Source organism: Sceloporus occidentalis, unplaced genomic scaffold (assembly GCF_023333645.1).
Source record: "Sceloporus occidentalis isolate IW3139 unplaced genomic scaffold, rSceOcc1.0.p SCAF_2, whole genome shotgun sequence".
NCBI classification, from domain to species: domain Eukaryota; kingdom Metazoa; phylum Chordata; class Lepidosauria; order Squamata; family Phrynosomatidae; genus Sceloporus; species Sceloporus occidentalis.
This window is the reverse complement of record NW_028316982.1, coordinates 81,479,149-81,499,662: the sequence shown is the minus strand read 5'-3', so window position 1 is coordinate 81,499,662 and position 20,514 is coordinate 81,479,149. Positions and strand designations below refer to the sequence as shown.

General features: G+C 39.6%; 1 protein-coding gene across 1 annotated transcript in view; it reads left to right on the top strand.

The window, feature by feature from the left end:
- The window catches only part of ADAM12 (ADAM metallopeptidase domain 12), a 297,265-nt gene that overhangs the window by 37,790 nt on the left and 238,961 nt on the right, over nucleotides 1–20,514 (top strand). The window contains exon 3 of the mRNA XM_089510130.1: nucleotides 20,231–20,304. Within this exon, the coding sequence (XP_089366256.1) occupies nucleotides 20,231–20,304 (74 nt within the window). The remainder of the gene's footprint in view (nucleotides 1–20,230; nucleotides 20,305–20,514) is intronic.

Below are 20,514 nucleotides of genomic sequence, written 5' to 3'. Positions count from 1 at the left end.
AGTATAGCAAGACAGATTCTAGTATAGCAAGATCAGTACTAGTTTGCTGTGGAAGTCATTGCCTGGCGAATTTAACTGCAGCTGCACAAAATCTGGCAACATTGTACAGTAAGTTGTATCACAGAGAAGTATAAAATTGACTGCTGTTTCCTTGATATTTAAGCAATAATGATGAAATAAGGCTGAGGTGGATGTCCCTCTAGTATGAGTTCTGAAGTAGTACACACTCTGTTGTCTCTATTTGGCCAGAGTTACAGGGGCATAGTTTATCTGAGAAGGGGATCTTCTTATATCAGCCTTCAAGGACAGCTGAGGGAAGGGCATGATATTGTGCCAAAGTAAGGGCTTTCCAGTGTTTAGATACTTCGAGTTTTGCTAAGTATGCCATAAGTGCTGCCAAATATCTAATGGAGTCACTAGCAATAAAATTTGAGGCGCTAGCTAGATCTAGTAACTCTGTCTCTACAACCTGTTGTTTGATGGTTGCTTTAGCCTTATCAAATCCCATGCTGAGCAAAAGATTTGAAGAAAAGCTTGTATACCAACTGTGCCAATTCCTGGAGAAGTCAGATCTGGCCACAGTAACACATGCCTTGGTTACATCCTCTTTGGCTTATCGCAATGCACCCTATGTGGGACTGCCTTTGAAAAGTGCTCAGAAACTTCAGTTAGTGCAAAGAGCAGCAGCTAGATTGGTAATTAGGTCTGGCTACAGGGAGCACACAACTCCTTTGTTGCAACAGCTCCACTGGCTACTGGCCTGTTTCCAGGCACAATTCAAAGTGCTGGTTTAGACCTATAAAGCCCTATACTACTTGGGTCCAAGTTTTTTGAAAGGATGATATCTCCTTTTATGAACCCATTTAGAGTACCATTATTGGGAGAAAGGCAGGATATAAATAAATATAACAACAACATTTCTATAAGCACTGTGATGCACTTAAACAAGTCTGTAAAGATGGATCTAAAGAATTTTATTAACCATTAGAGTAGTAGTCCTTACATCTGTATTTTCCTTTCCTCTATCAAAGAGGGGCCAACAGGATTCTACTTTTTCCCAATTCTAAGGATGCATTTATAGATTTAAAAAAAACCAAATTTACCTTAATGTGTGAAATTCCTATGCAAACTACGATGTAATAGGTTCCATAAAGGATAGCATGAAGGATACATTTTTGAGATGACAGAAGTTTAAACAATCACATAACAAAAATACTACTGTCAACAGTTTTGTATATGTCATGTGTCTACTCAAGTCATTTGAAATAAATGATCCTAAAAGTTTGAATTACCATCTCCTTCACAAATGAAGGAGAATTGACTTTTACTATAAGAAAGAAATTTATCAACTATGCTTTCATGCTATTACAGTCTTTGTCCTTCCCTTTTCCATTCTGTCCTTGCAAACTACAGAAAATGTAATGCAATATATTCATTTGGTCTACCATGTGTACCTTCTAAAAATTATGTTACCAATGTTTGTGAGAGAGAATGTGTGTTTTATGTTATCACTGTGTCCAAGTACACTCTGCACTTTCCCTGTGGAAACCCTAACGCTACAGTGGGAGATATCAGGTATAATATACCCCAGTTCACAAGGCTAACATCTTAGCCTAACCTTCTGTGCTGGATGTAGCACAGAAGGCAATAGTAAACATTACTTTTCCTGATCCTATTTGTCACTTATATAGCACCTTCGGTAAGCTGAAGTGTTTTATAATCATTAGTGGGTGTGCCTTAACTACACTGAGAGAGCTTTCGTTTTGGAAATGGGAATGTGACTCTGTATACTTCCAGATGAAGGCCTTCTAAACTAACAGAAGACATCATCCAGTGCTTCCATTCTTTTTTCTTAATTTTTTGTTTTGTTTTGTTTTTTGGAAAGCAGAGAAAAGTAATAGTACTGACAGGGAAAACAGGAATTATGCTTAAATGCAATGTTGTATGGATCCCCCTTCCCTCCAGTCTGGTGAAATTTCTACAAATGCAGCAATGTAATTACATGATAATAGTCTTGTCTTTAGAAACCTATGGAGGGTAATTGACTTATCTAGAGTGACATGATAGCGCTAATAAGGGTATACTATTTATTTATTAAAATAAAATTAACTTCATCAAAATATCTGTGCAGGTATGTACGCCTTGCAGACTTCTGCTAGTGCTTATTTGTTGTATTGGATCAACGTTAAAGGCTCCTTCTTATATTCTCAGAAATGCAAGATCACAGCGTTTCCAGTATATCTTTTCTGTTTCATTTGAAAGAGATTTGCTCATATCTGTAAACATGTGCCTTAGAACTTTGGCCAAAAGCACCTTGTAGGACAACTTTAATGTTATGTTTTTGAATAATGGCTTGTTTTTCTATAGTGGGTACATAGAGATCAGTTACTCAAGTGTGGTGACCAAGATTTGGGCTTGTATACATTACTTATAAACCCTGAATTCTCCCTGGGATCACTCCATGCTGTTTAAATTATGCAGACCCAAAACCCTGAATTGGAACCAGGCTGTTTAAACAACATTTGGACCTGATTTGGGGTTTCCATCCATTGTGCCACATTCAAAATACTCAGCCTTTTCTCTGAATTCTCCAGAAAACTTGGAGCAAAATGTGGCAGTGATAGCCAGCTCCCTTCCAATGCAATACTTGGGAGTGTCCCTCTCAAGTTGCTCTGTGGGTCTGATCAGAATAAAGCTGGGCACATTGTTTTGATCTCAGAGTGAATTGTGCCTGCAGTGGTGGCACTAACCGGCTTGCATGGGAAAGCAGCTGCTCATCATTTGTCAAAAATCATCAGCAGGTGAAGGGGGATTTGCTGGGGAATTCAAGGCCAGAATACTCTGGGAACAGCCTGGGATGTTCTGGCAAATGTAGATGAGCCCTTTGTCTTGGAGAGCTGACCTTCATTACATTAGAATCCCTATGGTGAATAAACATCACCTAAAGGACAAAAGGATCTTCAGAACACTGATCAAAACAGCTTTATTTCTCCCACATCATCACTGTGAAGACAGAATGAAGGAGATGAAAGCCTCCCCAACCAAAGTGCAAGAGGGAGGATCTCTAGCTGACCTGACAGCCAGGGGACTCATGAAGTTAAGTAGTGAGGTGCTTACCCTATCCAGTGCTTCTTATATTTTTATGGGGAGCACTTGATCAATGTGTTTAATCTTCTTCTTCTTCTTCAAAACCAACTGTAATTTCTTATTTTGGTAAAAGACCCTCTGGACTTTCTCCCTTCCAACAGTAGAGGGCAGGGGATAAACCAGTGCAAAGTTCTACAGCTTTACACTAGGATTAGGGGTGGGGAGGGTAATTATTTTTCACCCACTCTCTCCCAAAATTTAATTTTTTTCACTGTTCTGAACACTCCTGCTTAGTTACAAGTGTGTTTTTTAAAGCCCTTCCATACCTTAAATGTAAACAGATTTATGATGGCATAAGCCTGGGCCAGTCAACTTCCAGATGACAGACAGTTTGTCTACATTTGCCAGAATACTCTGGGATGCCCTGCAGTATTCTGGCATTGAATTCCACCTGAATCCTTTCTTACCTGCCATGGGTTTTCAACAAACAATGGGCAAGTTCCTGCAAGCTGCCCAGTGCCACTGCGGCAGGCATGAGTTGCTTTGAGGTCAGACTGAGATGCCCAGACTCACGCTTGCAGAGCGACACAGCAGGGATGCTTGCAGGGATCACATGGGAAGGGAGCCTGGCATCACCCCCATATTTTGCTCTGGGTATTCTGGAGGAAAAAGTAAGTCTTTTTAAAGTGGGACAAGGGGTGGAAATTGGGTCTGAGCATTGTTTAAACAGCTGATTTGGGGTTTTGAGGTTGGTTAGTGTAAACAGCATGCAACCAGCTTGGGAGGAATTTGGGGTAATCTAGATAAGCCCAGAGCTGTAATAACTCTCCTGAACATATCTGCCTCACCAAAAACAATTGCGCAATGATTCTATGCTTCTGTGTAATGACCAATAGCTTCCAGAAGCCTTTTATAGGGAGCACTTGATCAGTGGTTAAATGCCTGTACTGCAGCCATTCACTCAAAACCACAAGGTTGCGAGTTCAAGACCAGAAAAAGGGCCCAAGCTCGACTCAGGCTTGCATCCTTCCGAGGTCGCTAAAATGAGTACCCAGACTGTTGGGGGCAAATTAGCTTACTTGCTAATTAGCTTACTTGCTGTTCACCGCTATGATCTTTGGAATAGCAGTATATAAATAAAAAACAAAAAACAAATGTGTTTAATCTTCTGCCTCCTCCTCCTCCTCCTCCTCCTCCTCCTCCTCCTCCTCTTCCTCTTCTTCTTCTTCTTCTTCTTCTTCTCCAGCTGTGATTTCTTATTTTGGTAAAAGGCCCTCTGGACCTCCCCCCTTTCAATGGTCCAAATCAGTCTATCATACATCCTAAAGGCATTTGGGGATATGACTGGCCAGCCCTTGGGCCAGAAATTATCAGGGGACATGAAAGGTGCAAACATAGCCTCTGAGCTGCACTTGTCCATAGCTGGCATAAACGCTTATGGACTATAGCTACACTGTACCAGCTGCATGAAAAGTTATGTAGAATTTCAGTTAAATGTACTGATTCCAGTTAAATATACTGAAATATACATGCTCAGATAGGTAGTGGGGGAAATGGTAGAAAGATAAATCAGATGTAAATGGAACTGAGAAAATGATTGGAACAATAATATAATGAATTCTATCAAAGCTGTTGCAACTTACACTTTTATTCCTGCAGGAACCCTTGCATCTCTCTTCAGAACTCAGAATCTGTAAGAGGCAATGGTAGTTTGTATAAGGAGTGAAGCTGCTCAGCAGTCATTTTTGGTGACAGTCATTTGCTGTGCAACAAGGTGTGACCCAGAAAGTTAAGCTTGAAACAGCTAATGTTTGGGGAGTGAAAGTTGGAACAGCTAATGTTTGGGGAGGATGTGTATACAGACATATCTCAATTAACAGAACCTCTGACAAAGAAGCTCCTTTTTACAAAATCTTTTCTGTCCACCTTGCTTATCTTCTTTTCCTCCTTGTCCTCTGTCTACCTGGAAGGCTTTTTAAAACAGTACTGGCATTGGGAGGGTGGTGAAAGAAAGTCTGGGAAAATGTAGACTTTCATTTGCCAAGTTGTAGACTTATGTCTTAAATCAATGGTGCACTAAAACTTGAGCTGGGAAAGCATGGGATACTCCTCAGCCAATGCTACTCCAGTATGTAAAGAGATTTTATAGCACCTTTGAGACTAACTGAAAGAAAGAAGTTGGCAGCATGAGCTTTCATAGACTGCAGTCTACTTCTTCAGATGCATTTGGTCAACTTCTTTGTTTCAGTCAGTCTCAAAATGCTACAAGATCTCTTTACATACTGATTTTGCAGACTAACATGGCTATATCTTTGGATGCTACTACAGTTATCTGTGTCTGCCTACAACAGGCAAAATAACAGCAGCGACCTCTACAATACCTTACTCATCATGAGGAAACAGCAAAACAGAAACAAAGGAGGAAATGAATTAGTCTTTCACCAACTCCAGATGAATTACAGTCAAAAGTTAACTGAGATTTTAATTAATGTAATATCAATATTAATTATGATAATTAATTATATAATTAATATAATTATTGTGTCTTATAATTATTGTGAAAACAACAAAGGTGCTTGGGGCACCTTCATTACTGTGTATAATTGTGTTATAGCCAGTTACTACTGTTGTGAATGGTGACTGTGTTTATCTTATATACATTTCAATTGAAAGCATAGATTTTACAACTGTTGGATTTCATGGTCAATGCTTACTATTTATCTCACCCTGTGTACTTGTGTGTATATGTATGTGTGGTCATGCACATGACTGCCAACCAAGTAAACACTTCATGCATTTACTAAACTAGGCTCTATCCCACAAAAAATTGTGTCATTTTCTCTCTCTGTTACAGCTAAAAGAGTCTAAAAGACTTTACAAGTGCTCAAGTGATTTCTAGTGCAAATTTATAGCTTCTACTTAGAAGCAAGTCATACTGAGTTCATTGCTCCCCCTTTATGTGGGTATAGGATTGCAGTCTTAACAAACCAAATCTCACTCCCATGTTGATTTTTACTGGGATGGAGGCAATTGACCCTTGAAGTTTCAAAAGCAAGTGTGATTTGACTGTTTAGTTTCCTGGCTGTTCCTTACTTTGTAAAATAAAGCAGCCAGTGAGATGGAGGTATGGGGGACTGGGAAGGCCAGAGGTATCCCCTGTAAAATGAGAGTATGTGTCAATATTTATCTCAGGCTCAGTAGGCCTTGAGTAAATATTTCAGCAAGGGCATTTAATGACCAGTCATTTTGCATCTCTGCAATTTTGAGTCTTCCCATAGTTTTGTCTGGTTATTGTCTGAATGCCATGGCTGCTTCCTAATGCTCTAGTGACAAGAAACAGAAGGACTTTCCCTACTCAAACAATGTGTTCAACATAGAAATCTGAGTCTTGCTTCCACAGAGAACATAATTGAGGTCCTTCACCTCCAAAGCTTTCTTATTTTTTTAAACACAAAGTTCTTTAAAACAGGATGTTTGGGATCTTAGAGATTATGAATTTAGAAGTTTCCTCCTTTATTTATTAAATGCTGTTTAACTCTTAAATTCATAATCTTTAAGATGTGGAACATTCTATTTCAAAGAATCTCAATGACTGAAATAGGCTAGCTATTTTTACACATTTGAAAACACTGCTTTCTAGCAGCAAAGGGAAATATGAAGGGATCTGGTAAATGAAACAAAGGTTCTTTTGATTCATTTTGCCAAATGCCCTTAGTGAAGTCTTCCCTCTCAGAGGGTTGTCTTTCATTGGCTAACACTGAGTTCTGCCTTTTCAAAACTGGAAAATGATTTCTAGGAATGAATCTGTCTCAAGAAAGGCAGTAATAACTCTCAGAATTATTTGGTCCTGTTCTGCCCTCTTCAAAACTCTACATATAATGGAAACACTCATCTTCAGTCTTGATAATTTTGCAGAAAATAATGCAATTATTAAGCTATTTTTACTAGTAATAGGCTGTAAAATTATTTAAAATTGAAAAGTTTTTGCATTTCTGTGGATTTTGTAGAAAGACATGGCCAGGAATGTTGGCAGTGAAAGACACATTAGGGTTTTGGTTTTGGTTTTCCCTCCTAGTGTAAAATACAGAAGCTGTGTAATCTTCTCTCTCTCATTCTCTCTCTTATATCTGGTCCAGCAAATGGCCTAAAAGGCAACAAATGTTCCTGTTCTTAGTAAAATTTTAACATTAACATCTCCCCAGACCCTACAATTAATAGTAACTTTATGTTTTCAATGATTCTGCATAACCAAAGGAAAAACATAAAAGGCTGAACTGCAGCCAGGATTCAGTTTCCTAATAATCTCAATTTTTCTTTAGAAGCACAAAATGAATTTTCCAGATTTTAATAAAGTTTAACTGTGAAGATAAAGTGTATGAACAATGCCTAGTAAAATCATAGGAATCAATGGCGTGGTACAGACCGCCAAAAAGCGGTGTACCAATGCCAGTATTAGGGTTAGGGAGTGTGCACCATGTACATGCTCCCTAGCCCTAATATGTGCTGGCGGTGGCATAATGAAGGCGCCCTGTGTACACAGGCTCCGCCATTCTGACATCACGGCCGTTCCACATCCAAATGGGGTGGCGCGGGCATGACATCTTCGTGCCGCACCAGGCTGCTTAGGGCGGCCTGGGCATGGTGCACGAAGGAGCTCCGAAACGGAGCTCCTTCTGTGGGCGCACCTCATTCCTGCAGCCACCAAATAGCTACGGGAATGATGCCAGGCTCTGGCTCCCGGGGTGTCCAGGGGCATGACGCCCCAAGGACACCCCTTTTCCAGGCCATGGGGAAGCGGCATTTTGCTGCTTCTCCGTGACCTGGAGAAGAGCCAGACTGGGGCTTCTGGGCTGCCAGTTTGGCTTCCCTGGCCCCAATCCTCCAGGGAAAGGGGAGGGTGCAGGCTGCCCCAAAGGGGCGGTCTGTAACACGCCAATGATGGGTTAAACATAGTTTTCAATAATTCAGAAAGGTTGACTAACAGATTAAGAAACGCCTCTCTTTCTCTTTCCTCTCTTCTCTCAGGTAAAAGCAGTATCCCATCACCAGTGCTGCAACAAATGAAACACGCTTGTTCCCTAGGAATTTCTAATAAATGACCATGGGAAAATTGTCTCAGTGCTTCTTCTTTTAAAAACAAAAACCTACTGCTCCATGTTACTTCTGAGAGAATGTGGTAAATTGAATTAGAAATTTGTTTCACCAATTTTCCTATAGTCTTTTGCTGAAAACTGAGCCACTGTACCATTTTCCCCAAAATACGTATTAGAGATTATGAACCCTCTCTTTTAGGATAGCAGACTTTCTTCAAGCCATAGAATAGCAGAACCCTGTCATTCTCAAATTTTGAGCTAATCTTCACAAGCTGAAGAGTCAGCTAAAACAGGGTCATGAGGATTATGAACTCACTGACTTAAAATAGACACCTAAAACATCTGTTAACAGCCAGGCTTGGCACTCATATGGAGAAGAATGAGGCTGTTGTCTCACATAAAAGCACCACACTGAGGCCAGAATGGAGCTACTGTCTCGGGTAATATTGAGACATTACTTGGACCTCAGTTCCACATTGCTGTCTGCTGTACTGTTGTTTTGTCACAAATTAACCTCCCATACACACACATGCACTGCCTACTGTTTGGCTTCTGCAGATCAGCCATCTGAGCCGCCATTACTAACCTGTATTTATTGCCTGTCGGTTTAGTCTTTGATTGTCTTTAGCTCTGTCCTGATCCTGGCTTGTCCTTATGTCACAGGAAAAAAAACAGATTGCTTCCCCACATATGATGCCACATTTGGCTACCCTTAGTTTTTTTCTCTCTCCTCTGCCCAGGCTTTGATGTACTGCTCAAGAGGAGAATGGTTAAAAAGAGAACCAGTTTTTCAGTCCCTGAAGTCCAGATTTAAAAATAACAATAATAGCAATACAACACACACACTCACACGGACAATGCTGACACAATAGAAAAGGTCCCCTATCATATATCATTCGATTATCTCAAGAGTCTGACTGTATGCAAAGGAGCCAAGTGTCCAATTCTCTGCCTGAGAATTCTAAATACCCCTCCTTAAAACTGCCAATCCCAGAATGCAACAGGAGGCAGCTAGAGGAGTCAAAGTGGAATAGTAGCACTTTAAGAGTATAGTGTGATAAACATCTAAGTGACTGCAATTATCACCTGGGAATGCTGTGGAGATAGTGTTTCTCTAATTTCAGTAAAGTCTTCAACAAAGTCCCTGTGATATTCTTGCAAAAAAGCTAGCAAAATGTAGGCTAGACTATAGGTGTATTTGTAACTGGTTGACCAACAGAACCCAAAGGGTGTTCAACAATGGCTCCTCACCATTCTGGAGAGAAGTGACCAGTGCAGTGCCACGGGGTTCTGTCCTGGGCCCAGTGTTATTCAACATCTTTATCAATGGGCCAAAACAGATAGCCCAGAAGGAGTGGCCAGAGGTAGTATACTGGGGCAGAAAAAAAATATGAAATGCATAGATATAGGATGGGGGATATCTGGCTTGACAGCAGTACATGTAAAAAGAATCTAGGAGTCTTAGTTGACCACAAGCTGAATATGAGTCAGCAGTGTAATACAGCGGCTAAAAAAGCCAATGCAGTCTAGGCTGCATCAATGTACAGTAGGCCCTTCACATTTGCTAGGGCTAGGGGCACAGGAAAAAACCTGAAATTAAAAAAAAAAACATTTTTGTTTAATTGAGATAACTTCTCTCTAGGAAACTGTAGGTCCTCCAGCACAACTCTGTGGTCAACGTGTGGCAGAAATTGGCCATAGAATCATACTGGTGGACCTACAAATGCCTAGAGAAGTGTTTTGTCTAGGAATTTCTAGGTCCTCCCGTGTAACTCTATGGTCAACAGAGTCGCACTGGAGGACCTAGAGATTCCTACAGAGAACATATTAATCAAGTCGTGAATAATCAAGTCCACAAAAGTCAAAGCCACAAATGTGGAAGGCCAACTGTATAGTGTCTAGATAGTGTCTCGATTTAGGAAAGACAGTTGCACTCTATTCTGCTTTAGTCAGGACTTTCCTGGAGTACTGTGTCTAGTTCTGGGCAGCACAATTCAAGAAGGATGTGGACAAGCTAGGGCATATCCAGAAGAGGGTTTCCAAAATATTGAAAGGTTCTCTGCACACTTATCAGGCAATAGCAGCATGGCGATAAAAAGATAGCAATTGTATTTCATGTGCCACTGGCTAATCATATTGCTATGCAAGTAGCATCCTTTACAAAATTATATAGAGATGGGATTCCTCCTCCCTCCCACACACATACCAAAACTGGGACATTTTAAAAGCAGCTGAGAAATTGGAATGACAGAGGATTAATTGGGACTGTCCCTGTCAAATTCCTCAGTTGCTTTTAAAATGTCCCAATTTCTCTCTTCCTCCTCCCACTTCCTCCCTTTGTCCTCAGCTTATTTCAGCTGCTGCCTACTGAGTTCAGACTTTAAAAATAATTTGCAATTTATTTACTCAGCAGGGGGGAGGGGAAACAGGAGATAGATTCTTGGCTTTCCCAATAGGTTCAGGCAAAAGTAAACTGCTGTAGCCTCTCTTACCCCCTGCCTGTTCTTCCTCGTTAATAACTTTTGCCTTCTTGACTACACTCTAAAGTGGTCACATGTGTCCTATTTTCCATCTGTGAAATGTTGTAGTGTATGTAGTCTGTGTAGCTTTTCTCACTGTGATACTCTGGGACACTTAGAACAGTATGTTACTCATACTACATCTGTTTTGCAATTGCATCTTGATTTATGTATAGCACTGCAGGACAGAAATAATTTGCAGCGTATCAATAAAATATAGAGAGACAGTATTTGTATCACCTGCTTACTGGCAAAACAAATCCAGGCTCTGAGTGGTATTCAGGAGGTAAAAAGAGGTCTAATATGGTGCCTCATAAATACACAAATACTACAATGACGATCTGACTGTTTACAATGAGCAAGAGGTAATTCAAAACACATTTTGGGACATCTGGGCTGTAAAAGCCTTCTGGTAGATCACACAGGCTATGTTGCTTAACTGTTTTATTTTCAATTAGCAGTGAGCCAAGACGTGGATGGCTTCTTATTTGGGTTTAATTTGAAGTGCTCACATGGAGAGATATTCTGTCCCTGAGCTCATTTGCTGGGATTTTGCAGCATGCGTTATCTGCATTTTGATTTTGGTGGGGCTATAACAAATAGCAAATCTTCATGGTACTGAAGTAATCAAAATGTGATAAGCAGTAAAATGATGGCTAAAATTTGGTTTTTGGTGGTTCTTTTTTTAAAAAAAAATAGTTGTGGAATTTCCCATTAAATGTTATTTTGTTCCTCCGTTGTAACCTATAAAGCACTGGCAGCTTGTCTTAGTGAGAACCCAAAAATAAAAATGTAAGCAAGCTCCAGAACTGCTTAGCAAATGTAGACTACCAGATGTCCTTTGAATATTGAGGATGTCTATGCAGTATATCCATAACATGGGTTGACAAGAGCTGCTCATGGAACTGTATTCTGCAGTGCCTCACAAGAGGCACATCCTATTTTAAATGTTGTAACACAAGCAAGTGAATTTTAAGCTTTTAAATTTTAAACATGTGTGTAAGTTCACAGATGACCACTCAAAGAAAGACAATTACAGGTAAGCAACCTGTCCTTCCCCTGTGGGTTCCGTTTGGAGACTTAAGAGGAAGGATGAGAGTATTAACATACTGGGTAATATGGAATTATTAACTAATTTTAACCTAGCTATATTTTTACAGTCATTTAGTATTTACAACATTATAAGTGATTTTATAGTCCAATTAATTTTTTTAAAAGAAAGATTTTACAAAGCAGCCAGTAAGAAAAAAACTGGCTGTTTTTAAATGTGGAATCATAGCTTATAAAGTGACATTTCCATGCATACAAATTTAAAGGAAATATTGTTTAGAAAGTGAATTAGAAAATATTGTGAATTTTGTAAAGAATTTCATCCAGGCGATTAAAACTTTTTGACTTTCAACATGTGGTCAGTTCAGCAAGCAAACATGTTTTTTTCTTTCTTTATCCTTTTGGATAACAGTAGGAAAAGTGACTGTGAGCTTCCGCTCTCCTTTGTAAAGTCTTACAAATATCTTCTTTTGAGGGGTTTCTTTCAGAGTGTGTTCTTTTGACCTGCTGGGATGCATTGATTTTTTTACTTTTCCTCTAAAGGTTAACTGTCCATCTTTAACTCTGCTGTAGTAACTGATTGTCTGTTTTTATTTCCTCCTTGGTTGTATTCTTCCTTAGTCATTAAATGAAAATGGTATTTCTAGCCAAACATATTCAATTTCCTTTACTAATGTTAATTTATATACTGTTGAATTGAAATTTGTTTTCTGAAGACTTATCATTTTAAAGAAATTTCAAATATGTTTGAATAATATTAGATCGTTTTTGTTTGTTAACACTCCAGTTGTGATTTAAAATGCCCTAAAATATATTAGCATTAAAAATAATAATCAGAAGTACTGCTGTTTAACAATGTATGCTATGGGTTCCTGAGACTACGGCCCGTTACAGACGGGCCTTTAAGTACGGGACTCAGTCCGTACTAGGGTTAAAACGGGGCGTCACTTCCGGACGCCCCTAACCCTAGTACAGACTGAGTCCGTACAAAATGGCGGCGCCCCTTCCACATGGGGGCTGCCATGACGACGTCACAACTGTGCCGCCTCTATACAGGGCGGCACGGACATGACATTGTCGCTCCGTGCCAGGGCGCTTACTGCGCCCTTTCAGTGGAGCAGGAAGGAGCTCTGTTTCGGAGCTCCTTCCTGGTTTGCGTCGCTTGGCGCAGCCTTTAGATGGCCGCGCCCGCCTCCGCGGAGTGTCCTTGGAGCTTGAAGCCCCAAGGACACCCCTTTCCAGACTGCAGGGAAGCGGCCTTTTGCAGCTTTCTCGCAGCCTGGAAAGTGGCGGATCGGGGCCTCGGAGGCTGCCGGTCTGGCAGCTGAGGCCCCGCTAGACCGGGGAAAGCAGCGCCTACAGGCCGCCTCAAAGGGGAGGTTTGTAATGCGCCCACTATTCATTATCATCCTTTGTGGCCTAGAGATGATCATGGACACTTGAAGTCTATTCCATAGTGTGCCAGCTTTGAACATTTCTATCATGCTGGTACAGGTTTAGGTGTGGCTTCAGTGGACACTGCCATCCAAGAATAAGTCTAGCTAAACAGAGAGTTTGGATGCAAAGAATATTAGGTCCTTTTCTCATTTGTAATGTGAAAAAATGTCTCCACAGATCTGTCCTAGAGGCTGCAAGTGTCCAAAGAAACAGATTATTCTACAAGAAGCAGCTACAGGGAAGACAAAACAGTTCAGTACAAACACAGATAAACCCAAGAGATTAAGGTCCAAAGGACAATCCAGAAATAATCCAGTTTGAGACTGCTTCAACTGACCTGGCTCTGTGCTAGGGAATCCTGGGAATTGTAGTTTATTGTGGCACCAGAGCTCTCTGACACAGAAGGCTAAATGTCTCACAAAACTACAGTTCCCAGAATTCCCTAGCATTGGGCAAGAACAATTAAAGTGGTCTCAAACTGCATTATTTCTGTGTGTTTTGGATGGAAGGGAGGTGCTGGGGCAAAGTTTTAGCTGGTCCAGAATTTATTGCACACAGCCAGTAAGTAGTTCAGATATCCAAAGCCAAAAAGGGGTGAAAAAATGAGTTGTTATATGTAGCCAGCCCAGCAATCAAGAATTCAGGAACAGAAGAATAACAAGAGCACTGCCAGAGACTGAACAACTGCAAGCAACATCTGGAAAATTTATAGGTTGGTGCATCTGGATGACAGGTACTTGATTAGTCAGCACAACCCACTTAACTAATGCTGATGCAAATGAAGTTTCCCTTTCTCTTTCTACCATGCTTCAAAAGATGGGGATGTCTTTTCAGCATCTATCACATCCTGCTGAGATAGGCCTGTTAGTCGCGCCAAAGCCACACTCCATTCCTAAGCACTGGAGTGCAGCTTTGGTGCAGCTTCCGGATTATTAGGACCCATGCATCATTTAAACAGCATACCTCCAAAGAGACCCAAAGCAGCTTTATTTTGGCAGTCTGTAACAGGCCAAAGACTCCCCCAGCTGCTTCAGCCACCAACTACTCAGATTTGGGAGGGAGGGGAGCCATCATCTCAAGCCAGAAACTCCTTGCAGTCCAACTCCTTTGCATAAATTTCCTGAGATTCCAGAGGAAGAGTTATGACAACATCAAGAAACCCTAGCAAGAAACGCGTACCACCAACTAGATCTGTTATAATTTGGGACTTGTGAAAAAATTGTTTCTGCCAAAACACTTGTGGTTTGAGGCAAAAACTTACCTATTGTATAGGAAACATTTTTTATACAGAAATAATGCATTTATATTGTTTTCTAAGTCATATGTTGTGTTTCATGCAATCTTATTTTTCATAAAATTCCTGAAATGCAAAACAAAAACAAAAAAACCCTAAAATTAAAAATTAAAATTGTAATTGAAAAAATCTCATAATCCTACCCTGTGAGGCAAAATCTTTTGAAGTTCTTAATTGATGAATAAAAGAATAGAAGACAGGAAGTTTTAAACCCTAGTACAGAGCAGTTCATCACCAGTGATGCATGAGCTAGAATGAACCCAATAGTGGTATGGAATAGTTGCAATATGCATCTTTTGTACAACAACCCAGAACTATTAAACTGTCAGTTTTCAAAGTAGTCAAAGTACAGTTCATTTCACTGGGAAAGAAAGGTAGCTTTTTAGTAAAAGAATGTTAAGGTTTTGAATGGTAAACTTGCAGTAGTTTAGGAACTTCTTATTATAATAAAATTTGTGTGTAGGTCTGCTCTAGATGTTTCAATTTTTTTTTATCTGAAAGACATTCTCAGTGTATATACCAAGATAAATGCAATGTATCTTTGTCTTTTAAAATGTCCTGCAAGACAGTGATTCACCCTGACACCTTAAGGTAATTTACATTATACAAGAAGCAACGTTTTTCATAGTTTTCACAAGCCTCTACTATTTTGGCCTACAATATAGTTTTTGGAAAGCACCCTCAGCATTGTATTATTTGCAATAATACATTTTATTTTCTCTGGGAAATGCACACCAAGTGTCCTGCTTTATAATTACTTGAAATTGTGTATTTCTGTCCTTGAGCTGATAAAGATTGTCTTTACTTTATTTGTTACTAGAAAGCTGTCAAAATCAATATTTCCAGTGGACCATCCATCTACCACATGTAAACATAATGCACCTCAGAACCACAGTCTTGAAAACAAAATTTCCTTTTCTGATGTGTAACTACAGTTATGGAGTCAGGCTGGATGGGCACTCTACATTTGCATTGGCTAGAATTTAGGCTACATTGAAGCAACTAACCTTTCTCTCTTTTAAATTTCCATTGTCTTTGGTGAAGGTGATAAATGAGATAAGTAGAAAAACAGATAAAGCAATGTTGTTATTTTTTTAAAATAAGGAGAGATGAGATTTCATCCGTGATCTCAGAGTATGTATTGGTTTATGTAAGAGACATTCTTCACAGTTTTACAGAGAGATATTTAGAAAGGCAGGATTATTTTTGAAGTGATTGTGCCATGAAACCTGTGTGATGGAACCTAGTAATTGGCTTGGAGTAAAGGGCGAATGTCTAGGAGGAGAGAATACTAGGTGAATAAAGCCAAATAAGCAACTTAACAGTGCATTCAGCTGCCTGACCTTGAGAGTTCATTCAGAGAAGCAAACTGTCTCTATTACTCATTCAAAAGCTGTTGAAATAAATTCAGCTTGGATTAGAATATGAAATCAGATGAACAGAACTGAGTTATATTTGGCTACCTTATTATTTTGGGGTCATAGTACAAATTGATTGCAATCAACCCTTTGCTGTTCCAGTGCTGTCAAGAAATCAAATGAATTAATGAGGATAGGACTATATCAACCCTTTCTTAAATTAAAAACTGAGCTTGAGAACTTGTGGCTGTCATGGGCAGATCAATGCAAAGATCAGCTCAAGGGGTGGTGGCATTGTAAAGGGCAACATCATGCTAGGGATTATTAATATTAATGTAGCCACTAACAGAGTGTTGTACAAATCAGCCACAGTTGTAATGGACCAACCAGTCCTTGTTGCATATCTCAAGAAAGAAACTGTAGAGCTTGAAAAGTTGCAGGCCGGGGAAACCAAAATTATTAGTGGTGTAGAAAATTTTCCATGTGGGAAAAGCCTAAATCCACTAGAAACCAGTCATTCCCTGGTTTGATTCACTGCAACTCCACCATGCACAGGAGAACAGATCTATATCTGTCTGAAGTTAGTGGCATTGCAAATGTCTTACTGATGCTCTGCATGTGCTTGGAGGTATGGGAGTTTCCAATTAAGACTTGACCTATGACTATTCTGCCTGCCAATATCCAGTCAAACCAGCTGAGCCCTTTGATAATTAAGGGGCTGTACAGATTGGGACACCACTCCTTTCTCCCCTGGATGGAGGCCACAGCAGACAAACACTGTGGCCTCTGGGATCCCTAAAAAGAACCTGCTCCCAGGGACGCCATTGGCATGCTTGCATGCAACAATGATGCCACGCTGCACGCACGGATGGCATTGTTGTGTGCCCCGTATGGACGAGCGTGTGGAATGATGGTGCTAGTGCGCCGACAGTAGGGCTGGACATGTGTGGACACCCAGCCCTACATAACCCTAATTTAGGCCCCAGACTGGTGCAAAGTGCCAATCTGTACCAGGCCTAAATTAATCCATGATCTCAAAATGTTTCCAATCTTTTGCATGAACTAGCAGTGCATATACTTATTTTGAGTATAAGGTGAAGCTTTTAGCATTTAAAGCAGAAAAAGATACATATATTTTCTGAGTCAAAACTAATCTGTGTTTGACAAAATGTTTTAAAAGTTTGCAGTTTGCATTCTTTTTGCAAGATAATTAATATGATATATAATTTGAAACATTCTATGCAGAAGGTTCAGCACTCTGATCCTGATTGTAGATGATGTAATTGTTTGTGACTTGCGTATCATGTCCTTTTAAGGTCAGCACAATCTCTTGTCTTGTGTATGTTGTACTGTCCTGGATTTCATGGCTTATTCTAATGACCTATGTGGAACCTCTGAAATGTGTACATATTCAGCACGTTGTTCTTCAGAATGACCTCTGCTGCTGGTAAGCTGATATAAAGCAGTCTAATACAGTCGGTCCTTCTTATACACTGATTTTTTTATACACGGATTCAAGCATACACGGTTTGAAAATATTCCAAAAAAGTATAAATTTACCTTGATTTTCCATTTTTATAAGGGACACCATTTTGCTATGTCATTATGTTTAATGGGACTTGAGCATACACGGATTTTGTTATACACGGGGGATCTTGGAACCAAACCCCAGCGTATAACAAGGGTCCACTGTATCTTAAAGTACCTTCAACATACTGGTTTCTCATCAAAGACAATATGCCTTTTCTTATGGGAGTGTGGAAACATATTACAATATTTAATGGAACTTAATAATTATTATTTTACTCTGAATATTTCTTAAGAACTCATGAATAACCATTCTTGTCACTCTTCATGTTAGATTGAGTGTCTCCAACCTGTAAAAATTTATTATGCTAGTGCATTAGATTAATTCCTTTATCTCTTCTAAGGCATACAATATTTATATCTTTGTGGTCTTGGAACCATTTACCTAATATTAAACTGATGCTCAGAAATTGCCTCTGGAAACAAGTAGTGCCTAATTAATGCCAGTGATATATTCAAGTCTTTTAGCCAAAGTCTCAAGTCAAGTCTCAAGTCTCTACCTTCAAGTCTCAAGTTGAGTCTCAAGTCCTTGCAAGTTACTTGCAAGTTGAGTCTCATGTCTGTGAGGCAGCTTTTAAAAGAAAAAAATGGAGGCAGGGTGTGTCTTGGATGGGAACAGCAAATGTCTTAAGCAATGAGCTTGAGAAAGGGGCTTTATTCAGAAGCCTGTCCCCATGACACATCAGAGGAGCCTACTAAAACTTTTCAAAAACTTTAAAAGGCTCCTTCTGCCTCAGGCCCATTACCTAATGCACTTGCTATTCCTTTCTAAAAAATGCGCCTCAGTTTTGGGGACAGGTCTTGCCTGATGCTTCAAGTGAATGATGTCAGTAAGTAAGTCACTAAAAATATACAAGTTGCACACTGAGTCGAGTCAGTGTGCCATTTATTACTGAGTCGAGTCCAAGTCAAGTAACTGAAGCTGAGTCCGATTTGAGTCCCAGTCAGTTGGCTTGAGTCTACATCACTGGTGAATGCCTAGTGAATGGCTTAAAGTATTTATTTAGCATGATAGAAGGATCCAATTTTTTCTTGGATCACTCAAATGCTGTATCCTAGCTTAACCTAGCAGTTCATGGCTAATAAAAGGTGTTTCTGAATATGCACAACTGTATAAAATAGAGGTGTAGATATAGCCATAATTCTTTTTTAAAGCCTAGGCAATGTTAATTGTCTCCCAGATACATCTGCATTTTTGCTAGATTGCCATTTTTTAAAAAGTTCATGGGAAATCTTGACTTCTGATAACTGTTTTCCCCAAACTCTCATTCAACTAGGAGAACCTGCTCTTCTTGTCTTCTCCCACACAGCCCTAGGGAAGATAATTACCCAAAATATAAAAGAATGAGATCCTCCCCCTCATCTCATGATGCTAATGCTTTAACTGTGTGAATGGAAACCTGTGGAGCCCAGTGCTTATGGATCTTTCAAAATGCAGCTTCCTCTGGAAAACAAGGTCATAGGAAGTGCTGAGTAAACAAACTCTTGATTCCCATTCCCAGTTGTGGTGTAATTACCTCATGAAGAGAGCAATGAAGACAAAGATATTAGTACATATGAATCATCAGAAATTCTCAGTCCCATATGTCTTTCTCCAGGGAAACCTCATTTCCAGAGTCATGGGATATCCTTAATATAAAACTATAATATAGAACCAAAAGCAGTTCAAACCAAGAGATGCCTATTTTAGGGAGGAGAAAGAATACATGACATAAAAAACAGCCTTCTACTGTGTCTTTGCCGTGTACAATTTCTGCTCATGATAGGCTAGTTTTACAAAAAGAGGGAAGTAAAACTGTGTTTTGTATTGATCCAGAGACCATGTTTACTTACATATATGAGTTTAGACATAAGCATTGGCTCTTTCAAGTGTAGTGGTAAGTGTAGATGTAGTGGTTTGAGTGTTGGACTATGACTCCGGAAACCAGGGTTCAAACCTGTGCTCGGCCATGTAAACCTATTGAGTGACTTTGGGCCAGTCACATTCTTTCAGCCTCAAAGGATGGCAATGGCAAAACCCCTTTGATTAAATTTCCCATGAAAGCCCTGTGCTAAGGTCACAATATGTTGGAAATGACTTGAAGACATACAACAACAAACTGGTTCTCCACAAGCATGCAGTCACTTTTAAAACTCACTTTCAGTCTCTCTCTGGACCAGGACCAGTATCTGAAACTGTTAAATACTTTCAGGTTTGTTCCATCATGTGTGTAGACACAGAGATGTAGATGCACCATTCTCTAACAAATCTTTATTATTATTGTTGTTATTACAGGTACCGGTTAGCAATGGCAAATCTCCTCCAAGTTGCCTTAAGGTTGCCATAAGTTGGAAATGACTGGAAGGCACACAAACACCAATTCCAATTTTGTAAATTGTTTTTCATAGTTCACGAGTATCCTATCAATCAGTCATTCTGAGCTCTGAAGCAATATAAAGTTATTAGTCCCTCAGTCTGTACTTCAGGCACATATCAGTTCATCTGTGAAATGCTAAATCAATATAATTAACATATTCAAGTGTTTCTGTGACTGTCCACCACAAATTTAAAATAGTTGCCAAAGAAAAGAAATATTGCCATGATGCCACACACTGTTGAAAAGCAGAAGGAAATCAAACCCTACTATTACTTTATTTCCTTTGCTGTTAATTTGACTTTAAAACTCATTCTCCTGATGATCCAGTTATAGTTTGCATTCTTACAGAAGGGATGAACTGTGATTTTTGTTACCTGTTATAAAGCAGTGGTGTCTACATTTTTTTATTTTTCAATAAGAGAAGTACTCTTCCATTTCTTTTTTTCAGATTCACCCAGCAAGACTGAAATTTCTTATACATGCTGAGAGAGAGCAACTTGTCGTCATTTTGGAGAGAAATGAGTAAGTGGTCCTAATTTGTATTCTTCTCCATCTAGTAGTAGTAGTGAGTAGATTACAAAGGTAAATAAAATTGATGGGCTAGGTTAGTAATGCATGAGGAACAGTGAACTAGTCTGTTATTTATCTTTAGGGAAAAACAGACTCATGTAACCTGATTTCTAGGGGTCCCCCCCTTTTAAAAAAAGATAGTTATTTTGTGAAAGTAAATAT